Raw genomic sequence first — 27697 nt, forward strand, 5'->3', positions numbered from 1 at the left:
GGTTCCCTGTCAGAGCTAGGAGGAGTTTCTTGATCTGGCTCTGGTCAGAGCATTGAAGAGTTGAGAGACAAGCAAGGTGAGCACAGGGATCAGCCAGGGTGATGGTGAACTGGCAGGAGGTGGCACAGCTGGGTGGGTCAAGTTACTGTGACACTCAATTCATCAGTCTCCCAGCAGCGAGGGTGATGAGATGGAGGTGGGAGACCCAAAGTTTAAGGGTTACTGAGTCTAACACCTCATTTTACAGATGAGAAAACTGAGACTCAGGAAAGGAGGGCCTTGCCCAAGTTCACAGAGTAGGGCAAAAGCTGAAGTGGGACTGGAATCCAGGCCTCCTGACTCCCATATGGGAAGGGCAGAGAAGTGGACAGGAGAGGAATAGGGACCTTCTCCTCCCTTCTCAGCCCTTCATGCCTGTCATTTAGCTGTGGCCACGTGGATGATCACAAAGCCCTTGATGTCCGGGAAGTGGGGGCTGACGAAGTCTACCTGCAGCTGCCGTGGGCCGCTCTTGAAGGGGGTGATCTTGAATTGGACCGAGGCCTTCTCTTGGGGATCCAGGCTGGGCACACTGGGGAAAGAAGATGGAAGAAAGACAGACCATCAGTCATGTCTCCTTCCTGAGCCTGGTCTGCCAGTCCATGGCACTCCAGAGCCCTCAGGATCAGGTCATACTTTGTGGCTTGACATTCAAGCCTTTCAATGTGCTTTCAGCTTAGTGGGCCCTTCCATTACTTCTCACTTATTTCAACCAGTCAGGCTAGTCTCCTCCCCGTGCCCTGAACATACCTTATACTTACCCTCCTCTAGGCTTTTGGATGGATTGTTCCTCCTACCTAGGGTGCCCTTCCCATTCCAATTACATCCAAGGCCCAGATTAACTTTTTCTTCTTCCAGGAGACTTTCCTTGACAATACCAGCCATAGAGACCTTTGACTGGGAAGCTCTCCACCCTTCTTGATACCTGAAAAGCTCCCCAAGTCATCATTTAAAGTCCAGTTTAAATATCAGTTCTGCTGGGGCTTTCCCCTGGTCCCACCCCACTCCCACTCAAAGGCTGCCTCTGGGCCCCTAGATTTTGGGGAATCCATCCTTTTGCACAAATCACACTGTCTTCATTTGAAGGGCCATATGTTGCTAGAGTCCTTCTCCAGGCAGAACTCCATCTGTTCATCTTGGTGTTTCCAGCAGTTGACATATGAGTCAGGGTACAGGACCATATGAGTGTGACTGAGCGAATGAATGAAAGAATGAATGAGTGAATGAATGACTGAGAATGAATAAGCAAATAGGTGAGTACACGGATAATTCGAATATGTGTGAATGAGTGAATGAATGTATAAATGAATGAATGAGTGTGAATGAATAGGTAAATAAGTGAGCGAATTAAAGAAATAATATGGATGAATGAACCAGTCAAAACTGAGTTGAGCAGATAAATGAATGAATGAGTGAAAACATGACTAGAAGAGTGAATGAGTGAGTGAAGGAGAGAGTAAATGAATAAGAGTGAGTAAATGAATACATAAATGGGTAAATGAGAGAAAATATGAATGTGAATGAGTGGATGAGTTACATGATTGAATAAGTTAAATGATTAAATAAATAAATGAAGAAATGAAAGACTGATGTGTCTAGGCAGTGGGCTGGTTTCTTCCTCCTCCCCTTGCTGGCAGTGTCTTTACGGCCTGTTTTATATGGAAGGTGGCCCTCCCACCCCGGCTGACACTTACTCGATGCTGAGCTGTCCCTGGAGAAGGCCACTGCCCTCCACCATTAGCGAACAGTCTTTCACTCTCTCCGAGAGCGGGTTAAGCACCATCACTTCTACTCCAACTGCCACTCCCACCACGGCTGGGCCAAGTACCTAGAGGGACAATATCCATAAGTCATACTCCCTCCTCCTCATTCTCCCAGGAAACCCACGATCCTGGCTGGGTCAGGGAATGGGGAGTTAAACTTGGCTATCCTTTGCTTCTACCTACCCCATCACTGAGTCAGTCAGTCAGTTCAGTCACTCAGTTGTGTCCGACTCTTTGCGACCCCATGAATCGCAGCACGCCAGGCCTCCCTGTCCATCACAAACTCCTTCCTCTCCATTCACACCACTTGTTCCCACCCTTGAGAGCTGAAGCTAGAGCTAAAAGCACAAATCCCCAGCCTCTGATGCCCTCCTTCAGATCTGAAGGGGGCCTGCCAGGAACAGGTGGCCGATCCAGACAGTAGTCACCTTGATGGTAATGAAGTCCTCCAGAGTAATGTCCTTCTCCACCAGGAGCTTCTCTCCTTTGGTCACAAGGCACATGGCAGCCAACAGGATCTTCTTGTCCTCTGTCAGGTCTTCCTTATATTGAGAATAAGATATTGCAATTGGGATCTTTTTCTCTGGAAGGGAAAGCAGAGGTGGGAGTTGGGAGTCCAGTGTTCTTTTTCAAAGAACCCAGAAGAGGAACTCTAAGAACCTTGCAACCAATGTGAGACAGTCATTATTATCATCAGTTCACAGGTTAAGAAACCTAAGGCTCAGAGAGGGTAATTTCTTGTCCAGTGTCACATAGCAAGTACATCAAGGGGCCAGGATAAGGTAGGATTCAAATTCAGGCCAGTCAGCTACCATGACACCAGGCTGTCTCTCTAAGAGCTTCTGGAGATGTGTTTAAAATTCCCCCAATCATTTCAGGTGGAGATATCACAATCCATCAGTGATTCATCCATCAGGAATTCACTCACTGTTCAATGAGCACCTACTATGTCCCAGGTGCAGAGAAGAAGGAGGCCAAAGGCCTCCATCAAGCTTCCTACTCAATGTGGAGGCCAACTCCTTACAGCTTCTCTAAATCCTCTCTCCCCAGTAAGGCCCAGTTCCACCAGCTGTGGAAAGCCTTCACTGATGCACTTACCCAATGATCTTGTACCCTCTGCCTTCGGAGCGCCTATGGTTCTGACCATGTCTGTCTCTTTCTCATCAGCCACAAACTCCCTGCTTATGTAATCTCTTCTTTTGAGCACGTGTCACACAGGCCATAGGTGACTGTTAGTCATATATATATATTTGATCACTGTATATTTTTTCTTTAAGGTACAACACATTCTTTCCAGTTTGCCTAAGCTCTACCATCCCCTACTGTTCTATTGCCACTGCTTCTTTTATTTCTGTTTCCTTCCTGTCCCCAAAGGCGTCTGAATATTCACCCTGTGGAAAAGATCCATAAATGTTTCAAACTCTCTGTTCCTCAGAGCTTTGAGTATAATACATGCTTCTTGAAAGATCCACGAGTCAAAGTTCTACCTTAACAGGTTCTCTAAGTCTAGCAGGTTCTACCAGGAGAATCTTTACTACAACAATAATAATAATTAATAATTTTAAAAGCTAAATTTTACTGAGAGATTAAAGTGTGCTAGGGACTTGCAAGCACATTCGGGGATTATCTCATTTAATCCTCACAACAATTGCATGAGCAAGTATTATTATTCCCATCTTATAATAACATCAACAATACTGATGATCACTACCATAAATTAAATGTTCTTTAGTGGTAGGAATTGTTAGAAATACTTTATATATGTTATGTCATTTTTTCCGTGTATGGTAGGAGATGAGTGGTTCTCAAAGTGTGGTCCTGGGGCCAGCAGCATCAGCATCTCCAGGGAACTTATTAGAAGTGCAAATTTTACGGCTCCAGAGTAAAGAATCACCAGATACTCCCACTTATGCACATGAAGAGAGCTTTGGATATTAGTTCAGACCATGGGAGAAGGGAAGAGAAAGACTGTTTCATACAATATTCAGAAGAGAGCTTCATTAAGTTCTCTGGATCATGAACTCCATTGACAATCTAATAAAAGCTGAGACTCTGTTCATTAACAAATGTTCCCAACAGTCCCATCAACCATTAGATAGAACTGATGACTATAGACTACTTCATCCAACAAGAGCAGAATACACATCCTTCTCAAGTTCATACTGAATGTTCCCCAAGAATGATCACATTGTGGGCTATGAATAACACATGAACAAATTTTAAAGAATAAAAATTAAACAGTGTATCCTCTCAGACCAAAATAGAGTTAAACTTGATATCAGTAACAGAAAGATAGCTGGATGGCTCCAGAATATTTGGAGATTAAGCCACACACTTCTAAATGACACTTAGGTCAAGGAACATACATCAAAAAATTTAAAAACATTTTGAACTAAATGAAAATATAACAATTTGTGGAATGCAGTAAAGCATTGCTTATATAGAAATTTGTAGCACTGAATACAGATATTAAAAAAGAAGAAAGACCTAAAATCAACAAATCTTAAATTTCCATCTTAAGAAATTAGAAAAAGAAGAGCAAATTAAATCCAAAGTAAGCAAAAAAAAAAAAAAAAAAAGAGAGAGAGAAATAAAATTTAGAAAAAATTTAAATCAGAAATCAATAAAATTAAAAACAAGAAATCAAAAGAGAAAATCAACAAAACCAAAAGCTGTTTTCTTAAAAAATGATCAATAAAACTGATAAGTCTCCAGCCAGGTTAAATAAGAAAAAAGGAGAAGACACAAATTACTAACAACAGAAATGAAAGAGGTGATATCACTATAGGTCCCATGGATATTAAAAGGATAATTAATATTATGAAGAACTATATGCCCACAAACTTTATAACCTAGATGAAATGTACCAATTCCTTGAATACATTTTCTGCCAAAAGTCACAGAAGAAGAAATATACAATCTGAACAGGTCTATTTTTATTTAAGAAATCAATAGTGAATCAAAGAATCAATAGTGAATAACCTTTTAAAACATAAAACATTGTGCCCAGATGAGTTCACTGGTGAATTCTTCCAAGCATTTAAGGAAGAAATGCCATCAATTCTCTACAAACTCTTCCAGAAGATGGAAGCAGAAGGAATACTTCCTAACCCATTCTATGAGGGCAGCATTACTCTAATACCAAAACCAAAGACATTATAGGAAAAGGAAATTACAGACCAATATTTCTCATGAACACTGATGCAAAAATCCTCAGCAAAATGTTAGCAAAATGAATCCAACAATGTATAAAATGAATTATATATATTGACCAAGTGGGATTTATTACAGGTATATGAGGTTGGCTCAACATTCCAAAGTCAACTAATGTAACCTATCACATCAATAGGCTAAAGAACAAAAGTCACATGAGCATATCAGCAGATGCAGAGGAAGAATTTGACAAAATCTAGCACCATTTCATGACTAAAATTCTCAGAAAACTAGGAATAGTTGAGGAAGTTTTCAACTTGACAAAGAACATCTACATAACTATTACTCCAAAAAAAAAAAAAAAAAAACTACAAAAACCTACAACTAACAACATACTTAATAGTGAGAAACTCAAAGCTTTCCTACTAAAAAGGAACAAGGCATGGATGTCTCTCTCACAACTCCTTTTCAACACTGGACTAGAAGTCCCAGCTAAGACAAAAATACAAGAAAAGGAAATAAAAGGTGTATATATTTGGAAGACAGAAATGAAACTGTTCATAGATGACATGATCATCTATGTAGAAAATCTGAAATAATCAGCAACAAAAAACTCCTCAAAGTAATTATACTAATTATAATTATAGCAAGGACACAAGATATAAGGTTAACATGCAAAATTCAGTCACTTTTTTAAAATACCAGCAATAAACTAGTCAATTTGAAGTTAAAAATTCCACTTATATTAGCAGCACCAAAATGAAAAACTCAGGCATTAATCTAACAATATGTCAAAGATATACATATATGAGGAAAGCTAAACAAACAAACAAAAAAACTGATGAAAGAAATCAAAGACTAAATTAATTAATGGAGAGATATTCCATGTTCATGGATAGGAAGACTCAATACTATCAAGACGTCAGTTCTTCCCCACTTGATCTACAGACAAGGTAAACCCATCAGAATCTCAAAAAGTTATTTAATGTATTTCAACAAACTGATTCTAAACTGATTTATGTGAAGAGGCAAAAGACCCAGAATAGTTAACATCATATTGAAGGAAAAGAACATCAGAGGATCAACATTACCTGACTTCAAGACTTAGTATAAAACTACAGTAATCAAAACAGTGTGGTATTAATGAAAGAATAGACAAATAAATCAGTGGAACAAAACAGAACTCAGAAGTAGATCCACACAAATACAGCCAGCTGATCTTTGACAAAGGAGCAATGCAAATAAAATGGAGAAAAGATAGTCTTTTTAATATATGGTGCTGGAACAGCTAGACATCCGCATTTAAAAACAGATTCTAGACACATACCTTAACCACTTTACGAACATGAAATCAACATTGATCTTAAGCCTGAATGCAAACTGTGAAACTATAACATGTCTAGACAATAACAAATGAGAAAACCTAGATAATCTTGGGTATGATGATGATGACTAATTTTTTAGATACAACACCAAAGGCATGATCCATGAAAGAAAAAATTGATAAGTTGCACTTGATTAAAATTAAGAACTCCTGCTCTGTGGAAGGACTGTCAAGAAAATGAGAAGACAAGCCACAAACTGGGAGAAAATATCTGCAAAATACACATCTGATAAAGGACTATTATACAAAATATACAAAGAACTGAAACTTCAATAAGAAAATGAACAACATGATTAAAAGATGAGCAAAAAATCTATACAGACAACTCACCAAAGATGTATAGATGCACAAGAAAAGATGCTCACATCATACATCATTGTGAAATTTCAAATTGAAACAATGAGATAGGACCACATATCTATTAGAATGGCAAGAACCCAAAATACTGACACCACCAAATGCTGGAAAGGATGAGGAGCTCTTCATTCATGAACTGCCATTCATTAATGGTGGGAATGCAAAGTGTTAGAGCCACGTTGGAAGATAACTTTGGCAGCTTCTTAGAAAACTGAATATATTCTTATCATACCATTAGCAATCATACTCCTCAGTATTTACCCATATAAGTTGAAAACTTATCTTCACACAAAAACCTGCACATGGATGTTTATCGCAGCTTGATCCATGATTGCCAAAACTTGGAAGCAATCAAGGTATTCTTCAGTAGGTGAATGGGTCAGTCAACTGTGGTATATCCATATAAAGGAAATTCAGTGATGACAAGAAATGAGCTGTCAAGCTATAAAAAGCCATGGAGGAATCTTAAATATACCTTCCTAAGTGAAAGAATCCAACCAGAAATGGCTGCACACTATATGATTTCAACGATATGACATTTGGGAAAAGCAGAACTGTGGTGACAGTTAAAAGATCAGTGGTTGCCAGAGATTTGAGGCAAGGGAGGGAGAAGTAAATAGAGGAAGAGCAGGGAATTTTAGGGCAGTGAAACTATTCTGTGTGATATTCTAATGTTGGATACACGTCACACACTTGTCAAAACCCACGGAATGTACAATACAGAATGAACCCTAGACTATGGACTTTAGTTAATGATAATGTACCAGTATCAGTCAATTGTAACAAATGTACCACACTCTTGCAAGATGTTAGTAACACGGGAAGATGGGAGGTGGTGAGGGAATATATGGAAACTCTTGGGACTTTCTGATCATTTTTCTGGAACAAAAACTGCTTTAAAAAGACTGTTAATTTAAAAATTATAAATTTTTAATAAATTACATATATTAATAGTTACACCATTTGGCTTAGTAATTCCATGTTTGTGAAGCTATTCTGAAAAAAAGCAGCCCAAAAATCTAGACCAGAATACAGGAATTTTTTTCACCAGAGTGCTTGCTGCTGCTGCTAAGTCACCTCAGTCGTGTCCGACTCTGTGTGACCCCATAGACGGCAGCCCACCAGGCTGCCCTGTCCCTGAGATTCTCCAGGCAAGAACACTGGAGTGGGTTGCCATTTCCTTCTCCAGTGCATGAAAGTGAAAAGTGAAAGTGAAGTCGCCCAGTCGTGTCCAACTCTTAGCAGCCCCATGGACTGCAGCCTACCAGGCTCCTCCGTCCATTCGATTTTCCAGGCAAGAGTACTGGAGTGGGGTGCCATTGCTTTCTCCGAGTGCTTACTTTAGTCTTTTTTTAAAAATAGCAGGATGGGGGACACAAGTACACTCATGGCTGATTCATGTCAATGTATGGCAAAAACCACTACAATGTTGTGAAATAATTAGCCTTCAATTAAAATAAATGAATTAATTAAAAAATAGCAATAGATAATAACTACCTCAAAGAAGGTAACAGATAAAATAAATCACCACATATTTATTTACAGATTATACATCTGTTAAAATGATGTGAGTGAAGAGCTTATAAAAATATTTATATTATAATGTAATATGAAAAGAGCAGAGCACTAATGAGTTTTTCAAAAAGCAACAGGCTTTAAAAATTTGGAAGGAAAACATGTTAACAATTTGTAGGTGGGTGGCAGGATCATAGGTGATCTTTCCCTTGTGCTAAATCTTTAATGAATATGCATTACTTTTAATAAGAAAAAAAGTCAGGAAAAAGTGTATGTTAATCAATAAATCCTTGTGAAGTGTTATTTTGTGATTTAGATTCTGTGAAAAATAAGTGAGAGAAAAGCAAAAAATATGGGACACCTCCTTCACATATTTTCACACCTTGTCAAATAACACAAGCTTCACTTACTGGAAAAGTGGTTCAGAGAACAATGTCTTTGATTGAATCCTTAGGGTTCAGAAAGTGTATGAGAGAGAGAGGGAGAGATAGAGAATATATGGGATAAGAGGAGAGGGGAGAGGATTCAGGGTGGTTGTAGGTTGTGCCTGATGCCTGCAGAATTCTCAGGACAGGGTCTCACATAGGTAGGCACTTAATAAACACCTCTTACTGGTCTCTTGAGAAACACTAGAGCCAGATGAGCTCCAAAATTTGTTGGATTTTAAAAAGGTAACACAAGACATATTCCACATGTTATGAAATGCTCCCAGCAGGTATTTATTCATTGGTAAGTATTCAAACTGAGTGGGAACACTTGAGCATTACATGTTTGCCACGAGATGATTGTGCACTTTTATTATTATCCTTATTATTCAGTCCCTCTGAACCTCAGTTTTCTCATCTGCAAATGCTCAGAAATATCCCCTTCTCTTCTGGGAAAAGGGGCTGGGCCGACCAGGTCCCACCCAGCTGGGGCGTTCTTACCTTCTTCTGGCCCTAGCTTCACTGTGTGGGATTCGTGCAGGATCTCTGCCACTGGCCTGCGGGTGTAAAGGATGGTGGCACCGCTCAAGTTGACTTGGACCCGCTGGGCCCGGGAGGTGAGGCTGGTCAAGCACAGGGCCAGCTTCAGGTCATGGCCCAGCACCGGTGGCTCCAGCACCTTGAACTTGCCGGTGATGCTGGGCTTGGTGGCAGGCTGCAGGAGGTCATCACGCCAGAGACCACGGCCGCCCCCTCTGCGGACCCGGGCCCTCCTTCCAGAGGCTTCCACACTGAACAGCTTCTTCACGGCCTTGCTGTACACCTGCCTCTCCTTCCGGGACCCTGCAGGGCATGGGACATCATGAGGCAGGCACCGTCTTCTCTGCCACCTCTCCCAGGGCCAGCTCTCCTCATTCCCTCTTCTCTAAGCACAACCACTACTCTATCCCCACTTTAATTTACCATGGCTGTCGGAGGTCTCAAATTGGCAGCCCAAGAGCCATATGCAGACCTCAGCATTGTATTTGGATCTGGGACTACTTAAATAAAATTTTAATCAGTTACCAACTTCAGATTAGAAAATTTCACATAACAATAGAGATTGGTAGCCCTCTGACATATGGATGTGAAATCTCATATAATAAAGATAGCTGACACTTTTGTAGACTTACTATGTGCCAGGCACTGTGGTTCTAGATGATATATATATGTGTGTGTGTGTATATATATATTTCCTCCCTGGCCCAGGATGAAGGTACTATTATCATCCCAATTTTACAGATAAGGAACCCAAGGCACAGGAAATGAAGAAAACTTGTAAGAGAGCTAAAATTTAAACCCAGGCAGTCTGGTTCCAATTTCTGTGTTCTAATCACCCCCTCTTCCCAACCTCTACATGGCAGTCATGGCCTCGAGCTGAGGAAGCTGTGCTTTCTCCGTATGGGAACATACTCGCTGGTTCTCCACAGTCTCCACCTGTAATTCTCCTGCTGCTGGTCTGCCACAGTGGGGTGCCATCTGCAAGCTCCTGAAGACACGAGTTTAGGATCCCCGATCTCCTACTTTCCCTGTTGCTAGCACAGACCTGTCCTCTTTTTTGATCTCCAGACCAATATATGACTGGTCCACTGGCCCACTTCCACCCCCGGGATGTCCCACAGGCGCCTCCAACCCAACCAAATATGCCATCTTCTGCCTGGCAGCATTCCCATGTCAGCAAATGGCTCCACTGTTTACCCAGCATCCAAGTCAGAAACTGGACATGTCCCTGACTCTTCCCTCAACCTTACTACCCACAACTGGTCAGGCGATAAGTTCCGTCCAACATCCTCACTGGTCTCCGGAATCTGCCCCCTTTTCCCCTCACTCCTTTCCCCTCAGACCACCATGTAAACTGTCTCACCCTCAGGTCAGTTTGCTGCCAGGCGACTGTGAACTTTGTTTTCATTTACAGTCCCTCCAGGTCTCCGTTTCCCGTCTATGAAGTGGGGAGAAGAGGTGCGCAGGCGAGGCCTGAGCACAGTGCTCAGGAATGTTCCTCCCTTCTGGAGGATGTGGGCTCCACGTCCACTCCAGTCTTTCTTCTACCCTGACCTGTTCAAGACCCAACTCTGACGCTTCCTCTTCCTTGAGCTCTGGGCTGTCCTCCTTCCCAAACGTTCTCCCAAGTACCTCACTACTGTGTGGCCTGGGCTTGAAGGGATTCGTGTGGACCTAAAGGTTCTTTAACATGTCATGTTTTATTATTAAAATTTATGTGAAGTTTTCAGTTTACTCCATAATTTACTTATAAAATATTTTTTACTAAGAAAATGTTTCTTTTCTCTGCCAAAAATTCTAATGTGACTTTCTCAGGGAGGCCTTCTCTGACCACCTGATTTTTTAAAAACAGCTTTATTCGGATATGTGTTAATTTACCAACACACAATGTACAGATTTAAAAGGATACAAGCCAATGTTTTTTTAATACATTCACAGAGTTGTGTACCCATCACCACAATCTAATTTCATAACAATTTCTGTCACCCTTAAGAAACTCTATAACCATTAGTGGTCACTTCCCATTCCTCCCTGCCCTGCCCCAACCCTAGGCAACTGCTATTTTAATTTCTAATTTGCCTATTCCGGGCATTTCATATAAAGGGAATCATATAATGTGTGGTCCTTTGTGACTGGCTTTTTTTTCACTTAATATTTTTAAGGTTCATCCATATTGTAGAATATATCAGTACTTCATTCCTTTTTACTGCTGAATAATATTGCATTATTGGAGAAGGCAATGGCACCCCATTCCAGTACTCTTGCCTGGAAAATCCCATGGGTGGAGGAGCCTGGTGGGCTGCCATCTATGGGGTCGCACAGAGTCGGACACGACTGAAGCGACTTAGCAGCAGCAGCAGCAGCAGTGGCTGTGAAGCAATATGTTGTTGTGGCTTTGAATATTATTAATGCTGTTAAGCATCTTTTCATGTTTTTTGGACATTTGTATATTGTCTTCAGAGAAAGGTCAATTTAAATCCTTTGCCCATTTAAAAATTGGGTTATTTATCTTTTTATTATTGAGCTATAAGAAGTATTTATACATTCTGGATACAAGTCCCTTATTGGATACATGATTTGAAAATATTTTCTGTTCCATGGGCTATCTTTCTTTTTTCTTGATGGTACCATTTGTAGTACAAGTTTTTAGTTTTAATGAAGCCCAATTTATCAGTTTTTTCTTTTGTCATTTGTGTTCTTGATGTCATATCCAAAAAGGCTCTGTTAAACTCAAGCTTATAAAGATTAGCTCCTGTTTTCTTCTAAAACCTTATAATTTTAGCTCTTTGATACAGATCAGTGACCCATTTGAGTTAATTTTTGTGTATGGTCTGATGTAAAAAGCCAGGTTTATTCTTGTGCACGTGGATAATCAGAGGTCCCAACACCATCTATTGAAAAAGGCTATTCTTATTCACCCTTCATGGAATTGTCTTGACATCCTGTCAAAATCAATTGAGCATAACTAAAAGGGTTTATTTCTGGATTCTTCATTCTTTTCTATTGATCTGTAAGTTCATTTTCATGACCGTATCACACTATCTGGGTTATTGTATATTTATAGTAAGTTTTGAATTTGGGAAGTTTGAGCCTTCCAACATTATTCTTCTTTTCTAAGATTGTTTTGGTTATTCTGGGTCTCTTGCATTTCCAAGTGAATTTTAGAAACAGCTTGTCAATTTTGGTAAAAAAAAACTCAGCTGAAACTTTGATATGGGTTTCATGGAGACTGTAGGTCAATTCTGGGGCACTGCCATCTTAAAAAAAAATCTCTCAGTCCATGAAAATGGGAAATCTTTCCATTTATAATTTCTTTCAACAATGCTTTGTAGTTTTCAGTGTACTAGTCTTGTTCTCCTTTTGTTAAATTTATTCTTAAATATCTTATTCTTTTTTTGCCGTGCTGTGTGGCTTGCAGACTCTAAGTTCCCCAACCAGAGATTGAACCCAGGCCCCGCCAGTGAAAATACCAAGTCCTAGCCACTGGACAAACTACCAGGGAATTCCCAAAGTATTGATATTTTATTATTTTGGATACTATTGTAAATGAACTTGTTTTCTTAATTTCATTTCAGATTATACATTTTTAGTATCTTGAAATACTATTAATTTTAAAAATTGATTTTGTTTTCCACAATTTTGCTGAAATCATTTATTGGCTCTATTAACTTTTAGTGGATTCCTTAGAATTTTATGTGTACACGATTATATCATGTGCAAGAGATAGTTTTACTTCTTCCTTTCCAGTTGGGTTTTCTGCATCTATTGAGATGATCATGTGGTTTTTGTCTTTTTTATTGTTATAGCATACTATATTAATTAGTTTTTAATATTAAATCCATCTTGCATTCCTGCAATAAATCCCTTCCTCATGGCATATAATCTTTTTTATATGTTGCTAGATTCAGTTTGCTAGTATTTTGTTGACAATTTTTGCTTCTATGCACGTAAGGGATATTGATCTCTAATTTTCTTTTCTTGTGATTTCATCATCTGGTTTTGGTATCAGGATAATACTAACCTCATAGGACAAATTAGGAAATGTTCCCTCCTCTACTATTTTCTGAGGAAAAGTTTGTGAAGAATTGGTATTAATTCTTCTTTTAATGTTTGGTAGAATATTCACCAGTGACATGTGGGCTTGGTCTTTGTGTATGTGTGTGTGTGTATTTTTAAATTACTACTGCATTCTATTTATAAACCTATTCAGATTTTCTAATTCTTCCTAAGGCAGTTTAGGTAATTCTTAGAGAAATTTGTCCATTTTATCTAAAGTTATCTAATATGCTGGTATATAGTTGTTCATAGTATCCCCTAATGAACTGTTTTATTCACAACTCTTCTGACACCAAATGTGTGGGAGTTTCCCATACATACACAAGAAGGAAGGGAGGGAGGAGGGCACAGCACAGAAGTGGAGAAACAGATAGCAGAGTAACAGAGAGGGAGGGAAAGGGTGGAAGGGGAGTTCCCTAGGGGCTGGTCACTGGGTCTCTATGGATCAGCCTCTGAGCTCCAGCCCCACAGTCACTGAATGCACTGTCCTCTGCCTGCCTGGCTGGCCAGGGCCTGATCAGCATGTGCTGGGTCTTCCCCCATTACAGGCTGAGGTGGGCAGAATAGTGTCCCCCTAAATGGTATGTCAAAGTCCTAATCCCTGGTACCTGCGAATATAACCTTATTTGGAAATAAGGTCTTCGTAGATGTAATTAAGACTCCTGGGATAAGATCATCCTGGATTTAAGGTGGGACGGAAAGCCAATGATTGATGTCACTGTAAGAGAAAGGAGATGGTGATTTGAGACACATAGGAGGAAAGATGGAGGCAGAGACTGGAGTGATGCAGCCACAAGCCAAAGAATGCAGGGACCACCAGTAGCTAGAAGGATCAAGGAAGGACTCTCCCCTTAGAGACTTTGGCGGGAGTATGCTAACACCTTGGTTTTGTACTTCTGGCCTCCACAACTGTGAGAAAATAATTTTCCGATGTGTTAAGTAGCTACATTTGTGGTAATTTGTTATGGCAGTCCTAGCAAGCAATATGCAGGCTCAGAGGCAGATGGCTGAACCGCCAACCTGGCTCCCCTGCAAGCCCCTGGCACCAGTCTCTAACTGAGATCTTGCCTCTGTGCTTAGAGCCTCTGACTAAAGATCAGTGGGGGGAAACTGCCTTCCTCCGCTCTACTCTAAAGCCTGTTGCAGAAAGCCCACCTGAATCTGAGGACAGCCAGTGTGTTCTTTGTAAATACAGTTTCCTTTGCTTGGAAAGCTGGTTCTTCTTTGCTCAGCATCCAGGCTGACTCAGGGGTAGGGACAAAGCACATTGCCCCAGGGGCTCTGAATCTGTGCTTCAGTGAATGGAGCAAGTAGACAGGCCTTGCCATTTCATCCATGGAATGGGAGGCCTGTGGTTTGGTTGAATAGCACTGCTTAGAGTGAATCTGGAGTCAGGATGCAGAGGGTCCTGTCTTCTCAGAATGGCTTCCCAGCCCTTTATCTCCTGGCTAAATCTTGCTGCCTGTAGATGCTCTTCATGAACTCTCCGCCCTGGCTGGATTAGCAACCCTTTCTCTGTGCTTCTCCAGCCTTCTGGCCTCCCCTACACTGTGCTGATCACCCTGCACTGTCCTTACACTTACTGGATGGTGAGTTCTCTGGGCTCTTCTCTTTCTCCCTTGCCTCTGAATCATACCTGATACTTAGGAGGTGTTTTATATTTCTGGAATACATAAAAGAACCTGGCACAGTGCATGGCACATTGTGGGTAGTCATGGAAGAGACAGCAGTCTAGCAGAGTGGAGGACCAGAGGCTCTGAGATTAGACAGAAGCTCTAGTTAGCGCCCTGCTCTTCTAGGTTTTGGAAACTTGGAGAAGCTACTTAACCTCTCTCTGATTCAACTTGCTTACCTGTAAGATGGGATATTTATGAATATTAAATGAAACAAGTCATGGACATTGCTTACCATGATGCTTAACACAATTTAGATACTATTATTAGCCTAGATGTAAAATCAGCTGCCCCACAGTGGGCAGTCAATCAACAGTAGATTATATTATAATTATATAGTGCAGCCAAGTGTAGAGGAAGAGCATCGTTGTGTTCCTTGGCTGAGTCCACTTTCCTCTCTGCACCTCTGCCTTTCCCTCTGTCAAATAAACGTTATATAAGTATCTACCTTACAAGCTTGTGGGAACTTCTTTGTAAACACTTGTTAAATAAAAGCATGTGAACATGGCCAGCCCACAATTGGCACTCAGCATGGTGACTGCGGTTATTGTCATCACACAGCAGGATGTTGATTTCTCTCGTGGCCATGGCTGATGCTTAGGACAGAAGGCCCCAAAGACCTTGTATTCTAAGTTCTAGAAACTCCCAGCAGATGGGACCAGGCATCAAACTGTGGGACATATGAGAGAAGTAGGAGTTTAGAAGAAGCCTTGCCACATACCACCCCTCTATTCCCCACCCCGTGACAGTGAGGAAGAGGCCTGAAGAGGAGAAGGTCATCAACATCAAGGGCCATGTTTCTAGAGAAGGAACTGAGGGAATATGGTAGTGTGTGTGTTTATGTGTGCATGTGTGTGCATATGTGTGTGGGGAGGTGTTTACAGATAGAATCAGTGTTAAAGTTTGGGGTGTTTGCAATAAGAAGGAGCTGGCTGGTAAAGGCTGGCAATGCCTACAGGAAGAGAAATCTGGCATTTCATTCTGGTGGCATTTCATTTCATTCAGCTCATTACTGAGCTGTGTATTCCATGAGCACAGAGGAAAAAATTGAAGGAAGATGGCAGGTGGATCACGGCCCGTCAAGAACTCTCTCCCCACCAGCTTCTGAGGGGGACACAGCAGCTGGATGAGTTTGGAGGCCACAGCCCTCCAGAATCTGGGGACAGAAATGACTACACATCAGAGAGAAGCTGTGGGACGGCCAGTGGGGCGGGAGGGTGTCTGCCGCAAGAGGGGCCAGTGTCTCAGGAATCAGCAGTGCCTGGGGCTGGCATAGGCGTGAGTCCCGAGACTGCAGGCCATAATAGAGACACCATCTGTCCTCCCAAAGCTTCAGAGTGAGTAAGACAGCAGCACCCGCCTGCCTTCAGGCCTTGAATCCTTGCCCCATGAAGTCAAAGGTGTTTCTTCTCTCCTCTCCTCCTTGGCCTAACACACTAGAAGACTCAGACTGGTGTTCTCAACTTGGCTGCACATTGGAATCGCCTGGAGTGCTTTTAAAAGTCCTGATGGCTGGGCCACACCCTCTGGAGACTGCAATTCAGTTAGCCTGGGTGCAGTCAGCTTGCTGTGGTAGGTTAAAATGGCCATAATACTTTCTTTGCAACTCTTCTCATCAAGAGGTAGAGTGTACTTCCTGTCCCTTCCATCTGGGGTGGTTGTTTATTGTTTGACCAACAGAATGTAGCAAGGGTAAGTTCTAAGTAAAGCCTCAAGAGACCCTGTAGCTTTCGATGTCACCCGCTGGGCACACTGCCAGGATTCTGTGGGTCTGTAGTTGACCCACAGAATCCTGAGCAAAGGGTAATTGTTGTTCAGTCTGTATAACTAAGACTGTACCCTAGGTGACTCCGATGTACATCCGGTGCTGCAAACCACCATACTAAAGGGGAGATAGTGGACAGTTGGAGGCAGCCAGAGCACACGCTGTCCCCTCCTTATACAGCAGCCTTCTGGGGTCACTGCCCCAGTTTGTGCTCAGAGGAGGGGAGGAGACTAGCTCTGACTCAGATTTGAACTTGAAGTCTTGATTACCCAAACAACATCCTTTTAACAGGCAAAAATGGCTGAAAAATGCACAGTCAGATCACAGCATTATTAAGGAACCTGTTACTTAGTGGGAAAAGGTGATTTTTAAAGTTTATAGCTGGAGGCACTGACCAGAAAAAATACATGTGTTTTGTGTTTGTACCCCAACAAGCACAGAATCTTCAGTAAGCCACTGACCCCCTAAATTAGTGACCATGGCTTAGGCCTTGGCAGATGATAAACAGGAGTTACTATTATTATTTGGTAGGGCCTATTGGTATGGACTTCCCTGGTAGCTCAGACGGTAAAGCGTTTGTCTACAATGCGGGAGACCTGGGTTCAATCCCTGGGTAGGGAAGATTCCCTGGAGAAGGAAACGGCAACCCACTCCAGTACTCTTGCCTAGAAAATACCATGGATGGAGGAGCATGGTGCAGGCTACTCTCCATGGGATCGCAAAGAGTCGGGCACGACTGAGTGACTTCACTTCACTTCACTTCTCTGGTATGTATCCTGTTGTTTAGCCTCTAAGTTGTGTCTGACTCTTTGTGACCCCATGGACTGTAGCCCGCCAGGTTTCTCTATCCATAGGATTTCCCAAGTGAGAATACTGGAGTGGGTTGCTGTTTCCTTCTCCAGGGGATCTTCCCCATCCAGGGATCAAACCTGAGTCTCCTGCATTGGCAGATGGATCCTTTACCACTGAGCCACCAGGGAAGCCTCAGTATGTATCCTAAGTGTTCAATAAATAATACATGTTACTATCATCACTATTATTAGTGATTATTATTATCACATGTCAGAATACCTGGCACAGTACATGCAATATATATGTTAAAGGAAATGTAGCTATTGATATTGTCAGATGTGAGAAATCTATTTAGTAAACAAAGGAAGCTGTTAATATAAGCTAAAGACACTTGGCTCAAAGCAGAGAGACAGTGCCTAACCAGGCTGTCACCAACACATCTTATGAGAAAGGGCCTGGCCATGTTGCCCATCTGCAGCAGCCTGGCCACTGGGGAGGCTGATGGAGGCCACTGTATGCCCTTACCTTCTGGATACTTGTAGAGGCTGGTGATGTCCACGCGGGAGTCGCTGCCCACCGCCTTGGTGCTGATGCACCGCCCGATCTTCTTCGTGTCTGAGTACACACGCTCCCGGCTCTCATCCTCATTCCAAAGCCAGGTGATGTAGTCTGCGTTGACCTCCGCAAACACGAAAGGACCATCGTGGGCCAGATGCACGTCGCCCTCGCGGATGGCGGTGACGGAGGCCGGGCCACACCGGAACACGCCTGCGCAGGAGGGGTGGGCGTGAGCATCTCCAGGAGTCAGAAAGCGGGAGTCCGGGACCCACCCGGCTGAGCCCGTACCTTCGCTCTCCTCCTGGGGGGTGGCATCCAGAACCTGCCAACCATTGTAAGAGGGGCCCAGGTCCCGCCGGGCAAACCAGCTCTCATTCCAGACATGGAAATTCCTGCCGCAGAGAGGAAGGGGCAGGGTGGCCTCTGGTGAGCAAGAGAGGTTCCCCAGAGAGGGCAAGTGCCTGTTGCCAGCCAGACCCTGGGCCCTGCTCTGTGGTTGAGTTTGTGAACCGTCATTCAGCTGTATTGATGAATACATATCATCCACACAGGTACAGGCAGACCTTGTTTTATCCTGCTTCATTCACTTTATTCCGCTTTATAGATAACTGTGGTTTTTTTTTTTTAATAAATTGAGTGTTTATGGTAACCCTTCCTCATGTCTGTCTCACCTGTTTTCCCAGCAGCATTTGCTCACTTCGTGTCCCTTTGTGTCACATTTTGGTAATTTCTGCACTATTTCAAACTTTTTCATTATTATATTTTTTATAGTGATCTGTAATATTTGATATTACTAGTATAACTCGCTGAAGGCTCAAATGATAGCATCTAGCAATAAGTATTTTTAAAATAATGTATGTATATCATTTTTTAGACATAATGCTATTGCACACTTATTAGACTATAGTGTAAACATAACTTTTATATGCTCTTTTGGATTAAAAAATTCATGTGACTCACTTTATTGTGATATTCACTTTATTGAAGTGGTCTGAAACCTAACTGGCAATAGCTTCAAGGCCTGCCTTTATGTATACATATATATGTCTATATCTGTATCTATGCTGCTGCTGCTAAGTCGCTTCAGTCATGTCCGATTCTGTGCGACCCCATAGATGGCAGCCCACCAGGCTCCCTCGTCCCTGGGATTCTCCAGGCAAGAACACTGGAGTGGGTTGCCATTTCCTTCTCCAATGCATGGAAGTGAAAAGTGAAAAGTGAAAGTGAAGTCGCTCAGTCATGTCTGACTCTTCGCGACCCCATGGACTGCAGCCTACCAGGCTCCTCCATCCATGGGATTTTCCAGGCAAGAGTACTGGAGTGGGGTGCCATCGCCTTCTCTGATCTATATCTATACCTATGTCTATATCTATATCTAGATCACCTATATCTATATCTTGTTGTTCAAGGTCCAAAAATGCAATAGCCAATAAGACAGAAGATCCTTGTTCTCATGCAGCTTACATTCTAAGGAAGGAGACAGATAGGAAGACAGACAAAATTAAGTAAGCAGATAACTAATAAAACAATAAAGTAACAATAAATGCTGTGAAGAAAGAGAGGAGCTTGAGATGGAGAATAACTTCTGGAGATCTTTTCTAAGTAAATGACATCTAAGATGGGACCTAGAATAGAAAGAATTAGTCATAGGATGAGTGAAGGAAACAGTGGCCCAGGAGGAAGGAACAGCATGTGCAAAGGCTCTTGAGACAAGAAAAAACTTAGTGTATTCAAGGAACAGAAAGTATGTGTCTTTGGGCTATGTCAAGCACTAGGGTAGGTAGGTTTCAGATTATGCAGAGTTCTGTAGGCCTTGGTAGGGACTTTAAGCTTTAAGTTTCCTATGTTAAAGATGAGAATATGAGGCTAGGAAAAGTGACACCATTTGCCCAACATCACACAGTAGAAAGCAGCAGAGAGAAACCCTGATTGGCCTGAGTTGGTGTCTTTTGTCTTTACAGCTGGCCTCCAAACTGTTCTTTGGAAAATATTATAAAAAGCCTTTGGAAGTAAAGGGGAGAACATGTATAACCTGCATGGCGACAGAGACCCCAATAACAAAAGAATGACCTGTCCATTTTGCATAAATAAAGAGAAGAATGAAAATGTTTTTGGTGCTACTGCAGAGAGGGAGTGAAAAGAACCAAAAATAAGAGAAGAAAAGGGGAGAAGAGAGGCAGAGAGATGGTCTGAGGCTGGACACTAGCTTGGGGGGAAGCTCCCCTGGGGAGGCTGGACACTAGCTTGGGGGGAAGCTCCCCTGGGGAGGCTGGACACTAGCTTGGGGGGAAGCTCCCCTGGGGAGCTGAAGGACATCCTAAGAAGAGGGATGCTGAGGCTGGCTGTGTTTCTTTCTGTACCATATGCTCTTCACTATTCCCCTGCTCTTTAGAAAGTTGGTTTTTCTTGGCAACTTGCACATGTATGAACAGACATTTGGACAAGGTTATTCATGGAAGCCTTGTTTGTAAAGGCAAATGTTTGGTCCGGCCACATGAGGTGGTTAAATAAGCAATGGTTTTTCTGTCCAATCGAAAAGCAGGCCAGGTTTGTAACTTCTTTTCCACTCACTAGCTGTGTGGCCTTAGGCAAGTCACTTGATCTCTCTGTGCCTTGGTTTTCTCATCTGCAAAACAGGGACAACGATACTACGTTGCTCACAAGGTTGTTTGGAGGAATACATGAATTTGTACACAGGTACCCTTGGAGGTATAGTGGACTCAGTTCCAGACCCCTACAGAGATGTGGATAGTGCAATAAGATGAGTTACAAGTATTTTTGGTTTCGCAGTGTGTATAAAAGTTATGCTTGCACTATGCTGTCATCTATTGAGTGTGCAACAGCTTTGTGTCTAAGAAAACAACCTACATACCTTAAGGAAGCTGTTGAAAAAATGATGCTGATAGACTTGCTTAACACAGGGTTGCCACAAACCTTCAATTTGTAGAAAAACGCAATATCTATGAAGCACAGTAAAAAGAAGAGTAATAAAATGAGGTAAGGCTGCATTGCAGCACTTAGAACTGGGCCTGGCATAGACTGTGCTCACCGAGTATGATGTTATTAAGTTTAAAACACTATGAAAATAAGGAAACTTTGTATGTACTGATATGGGATTGTTAAATGTAAAGCAAGATGAACAGTATTACGTTATATTGCTGATATTAAGTAGGAGGGAGAGGTGGGGGTGCGTGGGGACCGTGCATATGTGTGTGCCTGTATCTGCAGGGCTTCTCTCTGAAGAGATGTAAGAAACTAATTTCAGCCTTGCATCCAGGAGGATGGGAAGGCTTGAAATGGGGGAGGGAGACTTAAACGCTATAGCCCATTTGGTACCTTTTGAATATTAAAGCACTGAATGTATCTTCTACTTTAAAAAATTAAATTAGAATGAATTTTGTGAAGCGTTGTGCAAAGAGTTTTGTTTGGGCTGAGAGAGGAGCTTGTTCCCACACAGCATAGTGCACAAGCAGCCCAGAGAGCAGGATCAGGCTACAGAGGTGACCCTGCAGAGGCAGTCACAAGAATCTAGGGGCCGGCTCAGAGTCCTGTGGAGCGGAGAGCTGGGGGTACAAGGTCATTCAACCTTGAGGCCTGTTCTTGGACTCTGAGTTACATGTCCAGAGGCCCCTGTATCTCAGAAGAAGAGTCATCCTGCTGGGGACCAACCCCTCCTCTGCAGGGTGCCTGTCACCCCTTCCAGAACTGGCTCGGACCCAGTGGAGCTGGGCTGAGATCTGGGTGGGCCACAGGGTGCCCCTGGGACCCAATAGCCGGGGACTCACCACATGCTGTCTTCTGTCAGGTCTTCCAGCGTTCGCCCGAAGGAGTCCACGTACTTGTCCACACTCAGGTTCCTGTCCGTGTCATGGGCCGAGTTAAAGTTGGACACAACCCGTGTCGCGATTCCCAAGCACCTGAGGACTGAAGAGCAGGACGCTCACGAGGCTCCAGGACAGGCCGGGACCCAGCCTCAGGGACAGGTGGTCTGGCCCCCCTAGCAGGTGGCCTGTCTCACATCTGGCCACAGCCCCTCCCTATCTCTCCCAGGGCTGATGCCTGTCTCCAGGCTCAGAAACACCTCCATCTCCTGGACATCCTCTCAGGGGACTTCGAGAGTCACCACTGCCACCCCCTGTGAATAGATGGGCTCTGAAGCTGACAGGACCTTGGAAGCTGTATAATAACCCTATAATAGCCATACCAGCCCATGAGGACTGGGGGCCCAGGACCACAAGACTCTCTCAAAGGCACTCAGTGAGCTTGAGATTCCTCAAAGATCAAAAGTTGCACAAATGAGGAATCTGGTTTCCCTCTTCATTAGCCTGTCTTCTAGTTCCCCATCACTAATAAAGATATTTTTGGTGTGGGGGAGGGATTCTTATGAAAATATATGCAACCAAATGCAGTTGAGTTGGTCAGGGGTTGGGGATCTTCTTTCTTGGGGTACCTGTGCACATGACTCCAGCGAAGACCCAGCACTGGCCGTACTTGACGGGCTTGAACCTGCCCTTGAACCACTTGTGCAGAATGGCCACGCTGCCACGCCAGTGCAGAGGGCTGGTGCCGCCGCCGTACTTGCCCTGCCACTGGCCTTGAACCACGCCCCGGTCGTTGTTGCTGTTCACCTGGACAGAGGAGGCCACAAGTCCACCCTCCGGCAGGGCTTCCCCCTTCAGGAACTTCACCATCGTAAAATCTCCAACTTTGGGCCACCCCCTTATTTGGGGCTACTCCTTCCTTTTAAACTGTCTGAAAATTGGGGTCATCTGCTCTCTTAAAATACTTACCTTTTGGTGCCATTTATCATTTTCAATTACCTTCCTTCGGGATGTTCTATTGTTGAAAATCAAATATAGTTTTTGAGCATTTCTTGTTTTAAGTGGTCTGTTTTGGGGACTGTTGGTGGTAATAGCTATAGAGACCCTTTGTTGTGGTGGTTTTTAGTCTCTAAGTCATGTCCGACTCTTTTGCAATCCTGTGGATTGTAGTCTGTCATGCTCCTCTGTCCATGGGATTTTCCTGGTAAGAACACTGGAGTGGGTTGCCATTTTCTTCTCCAACGGATCTTCCCAACCCAGGGATCAAACTTGCATCTCCTGCACGCATCTCTTGCACTGCAGGAAGATTCTTTACTGCTGAGCCAAATGTTTACTGTGTACCAGACACCGTTCTAAAGGCTTAGTACACACTATATTAATCTTTTAAACCTATGATGTACATTCTGTTATCTTCCTTTTTTTTTCAGATGAGGAAACTGAGATGCATAGAGGTTAGGGAACTTGCTCACATTGCACAGAAATTTAGAAAGAGGTGACTTGCGAGTTCAGTACTTTGACTTGGGAGCCTGTCAAATCCCACAGGCTTGTAACGCTCTACTGTTTGGGACTGGTCACTGCTTTTGATTCTCTGTGCTCTGACATCTCTCTGAAATCTTGGGGAACTGAGAATATCAAATATGAAAAAACCAGTTTTATCTGTTTTTGGAATCACAGATACCCAGGCACTGACTTTAACAGACACTTACTATAGAGAGAGTTAGTAGGCCCTGTGGCTGCCTTCTGAGGAGGAAGCACTGGCCTGTAACAGATTAAAGACGGCATTCTTCCCACAGCGAGGTGGTTCCATGTACCCTCTCCCTGAATCTGGGCTGGCCTGTGACTGCTTTGACCAAGAACCATGGTGGAAGTGATGCTGTGCCTGTTCCCAGGCCTAGGCTTTATGAGACTGGCAGCTTCTACTTCTTCTTTTTAGAATAATTTCCTGGGGAGGCACCAGCTGCTTTGTCTGGTTACCCTCAGACTGCCACGCTATGAGGAAGCCCAGCCTATTCACATGGAGGCACTACATGGAGAGACAGAGTGATGACTGCCCAGCTGCAGCTCATGCAACCATCCCAGCCCAGGGGCCAGACACGAGAGTGAGCAAGCACCTGGGTGTTCCAGCTCCAGCAGACGTGGCATGGAAGAGAACCAAGGAAACATTGACTGCTGGAACCAATGCCCTAGATGTATAGTCCCCACAAACCATCCCAGAAATCTTCCAGCTTTCAGACACCCCAGCTGAAGCATCTGGGAGCAGAGATGTTCTGTCTTCCCAGTGCCATGCCCAGTTCCCAGTTCCTGCAAATCACTGATTTGCAAAATTGTCAGCATAGTAAATGGCTGTTTTACACCCCTGAGTTTGGGGGTGGTTTTTTTTATGCAGCAAGAGAGAATTAAAACAAAAGGTGATGGGAAAAATCTTAGGGTTGTTCCTGAGGTTTGGCCTAGGGACCTATGAAGGAGAGTGCGTGCAGGGATGGCAGGTCTCCTCACCATGGCGCTGACGGCTCTGGTGATGTAGACGGGGTCATGGCGGTGGGACACGTCGGTGGCTGGGTCGTCTTGGTAACTAGGGGTTCGGTCCAGGATGGAGAGGCAGATGTTCAGGATGTCCTCCTCAAACTGTCCCCAGAGAGGCTGCTCTTAGAGGTCAGAGTCACACCCGCAGTTCAGACCCTCTCACAACCTCCCCCAGTCATTTGTGTTGTGCAAGGGAGCTTGCCTACACTTCCTGCCCCCCACCCCACTCCAGGGACACCACAGAGGACCCCCAAGTCTCAAAACCCTCCCTCAAAGAGTTACCAGGAACCATATGCTCAGCCTTAATCACCTTTTTCCCCATGATTTTTTCAAATACACTTGAGGTAGTTGATAACATTTACGAACTGGGAGATTTTTCACCTACAAATTAAGATTTCTGGTCTTTGAAGATTTGGAAGGTCTGGGAACCCTGGTCTGATTTTCCCACGTGTTGAGATGGCGTTACCCCTTAGATGGAATTAAACCTTCTGGTATATCATCCCTGCCCAGTCCTGAACCCTCAATGCTTTCAACCCCTGCCCCTCAGCCTGAGAGTCAAGATTCTCTACTTGCCCGGAGTCCAGGCAGACAGAGCTCCTCCACAGAACCTCCGCTACTCCCTGACTCCCCTCCTCCACTGCTCTGACTGCTCTTCCTCTGACTGTCCAGATTCTGCCTGACTTTGGGGACCCAACCCCAATATCATGAAGTCTTCTGTACTCCCTGAGGTGGTTTTCCTTGACAGTCTTTTAAATTCTTTCTGCTGCCATCTGTACCATTCTGACCGTGCCACCCCCTCCCACAACATTGCACCTTGCATTGTAACTGTTTATCTAAGCCAGTGGCTCTTGAAGTGTGGTTCCAGACCAGCAGCAGCAGCAGCACCTGGTGACTTGGAATACAAACTCTCAGGCCACCTCAGACCTAATGAATCAGCAACTTGTTGGGGAGGCACATGGATCCCAGCCACCTGTATGAGCCCTCTGTGTCCTTCCCGTCCACACTCAAGATTGAGAGCCCCCGATCTAAGCTATTTATGTATACCCAATGTACCGTCCCTTCCCAAGGACCCAGTGTAGGCCCTGGTACAACTAATAGTAGAGACTGGATAAGTGGGCTTGGTCTGAGAGTCGGTCTAGTTGTACCTCTTGGGAAGAAGAGGACACACAGAAGGGCTCCTGCACTGACTTTTCTCATGTCCCCAGCCCTCCTTCTGCCTCTCATGCCTCTCACCCCCCTTTTGGTCTGGGCCCCTGGAGACCTGCCCGAAGTTCCAGCCTTGGGCTCGGATGCGCTTCTCCACACCCCGGAAGATGATCCCGCTGTCATTGAGCACATACTCTTGTCTCTCTTCCTCTGAGTCCAGGAACACGTCGTCCTCTGAAAGGCAGTGGTCAGGCCTGGCGTGAGGGATGGGAACATGGAGCCCTGGCCTCACCGGTCTGGGGAAGGGGCTACATCAGGCATCAGCTGCAGGATGGTGCCTGGAGGCAGCTGGAATAGGAGCAGGCAAGAGGGGCTTGCCGGCTCCCAGGCTGCCCCCTGGCCAGGCCCTATTCCACCTGGCTGGTCTTTCCTCAGGCAGGGACCAACCCCACCCCAGGCCCAGATGGAAGGAATTTAGGAGCCCTGATGTCTTTGGATAACCTGACTTAATGCCAATTAAATATTAGTAAGAATTGTCATTCAAGTTCCTGCTTACTAACTTAACCCTCAATAAGAGTACTGACCCCAGTACCCCTTATGATGTACCTTGCATACTACAAGCATTAGCTCAATAGATTCTCACCAAAACCCTAATAGGTAGGCACTATTATTATTCACATATTACAGATGAGGAAACTGAGACTCACAGAGGGCAGCACCTTAGCAAAGCTGGGACTAAACCAAGGCTGTCTGTTGGCTAAAGCCTGATACTTACCCACTTTTAGGTCTTTCCTGCCATTAAGCCCCATCTTTGCCCCCTGGCCTTCACACGCTAATTCCTTTCCCTCTGGCACAGCACCTTTGGAGTGTCTGCTACCAACTTCCTCTGCCCAGGCCTGCCCCTACCTGGGCCCCAGGCTCTTGCCAGGCCTTAGCACTCATCCCCCTGTCCCCTAACCTGCCTCCCAGACTTTCCTGAAGGACAGTTTCTGGGAAAACCTCAGCCTCAGACTCAGGAGCTCCTACCTGGGCACCATGGGTTGAAAAGGAGAACAAACTCGCCCAGCTTCCGGTCACTATGTTTGCGGCGAGAGGAAACCCTGGTGCTCAGCTGGTAACGGCCAATGACGGCATTGGGAGGGCTGGCAAGGCTGAAGGTCGTGGTGTTCTCTGTCTGAGCCTCCTTCACTGCCATCCAGGTGTCACCCCGCTCCAGCTCTGATGTCTGGAACACGGCTTTGGTGTGGAGGGCCTCAGAAGCCTGGGGTCCTGGCAGAGAGGAGAGGGAATCAAGAGAGCCAGCCGGCTCCAGGAAGCTCAGCTCTGGAGAAATGGAAAAGCCACAGGCCCGGAAGGCCACCCTTCAGCACCTGAACTGCTGGACACTGCGGTGGGGAAGGGCCTGACCAAGATGCAGGAGGTGGCAGAGTGGAGTCCACCTTGGCTGTCCTGACTCCTGCCCATTTGCCAGATCAAGGAGGAAGTAATAAGCCTCTCTGAAACCAAAGAGTGCTTGAGGAATTTCCATACCTTCCCAGAACCCTGGACTTCTTGGTGTGCATAGAATTCCAGAGTTGTCATCTTGCCTGTCCTACTGCCTGCTGGCAGCACCTTCCAACCACCCCAGAAAGTTCAAACCACCTACAGGGACTTGTTTTCTGCAAAGTCTGGGCTGATGACCACAGGGTTTCAGGTTGCTGGTCACCAGACCCATCTTTAAGGCTGCAGATTAGCAGCAGAATGCACTGACCAGTCAGGTACCTGTCTCCACGGTGAAGATGAGGGTCTCCTCGCTCTCCAGGGGTCTGTTCAGCTCCAGTGTGAAGGTGAACCTCTGGCCCCTGCGGACCACCAGGTTGGAGCCGGGGTACTCCTGGGTGTGGTGTGCAGTGCCGTTGCGCAGCCGCTGCCAGTCCACCTCAGTGACTCTGAGCCCTGGGCAGGGAGAGCACAGGGAGATGGGACCCAGCTCTCGGACATTTCCCATTTACGCCTGGCTCACTTTCCGACAGCTGCAGGCTGCCTGTCATTTGCTCTTGGAGTCACTATTTACCAGGTACAGTAGTTTCTGGTAAATTGTGTACCAGAAGTAGTTATTCTCGGTTGTTCTATAGTATTCACAAACTAAGTCTGGGTTGATGTCCACTGGGCTAAGCTCTGAACTAGCCAGTACTGAACCATTGTTCC

The 27697-nt window shown here is 44.4% G+C and overlaps 1 protein-coding gene across 1 annotated transcript; it reads right to left on the reverse strand.

The window, feature by feature from the left end:
- Nucleotides 1–417: 417 nt before the first annotated feature.
- Nucleotides 418–27497, reverse strand: TGM6 (transglutaminase 6). The gene is made up of 12 exons (XM_005893929.2): nt 27272–27497; nt 26537–26779; nt 25626–25744; nt 24338–24466; nt 22471–22648; nt 21806–21944; nt 18309–18412; nt 17988–18230; nt 9138–9479; nt 2231–2385; nt 1734–1867; nt 418–571 (listed from the first exon to the last, which is right to left on the reverse strand). Exons 1-12 carry the CDS (start codon nt 27495–27497, stop codon nt 418–420), a joined length of 2166 nt encoding a protein of 721 aa, XP_005893991.2.
- Nucleotides 27498–27697: the final 200 nt, after the last annotated feature.

The sequence above is a fragment of the Bos mutus genome, chromosome 13 (genome assembly GCF_027580195.1).
Source record: "Bos mutus isolate GX-2022 chromosome 13, NWIPB_WYAK_1.1, whole genome shotgun sequence".
NCBI classification, from domain to species: domain Eukaryota; kingdom Metazoa; phylum Chordata; class Mammalia; order Artiodactyla; family Bovidae; genus Bos; species Bos mutus.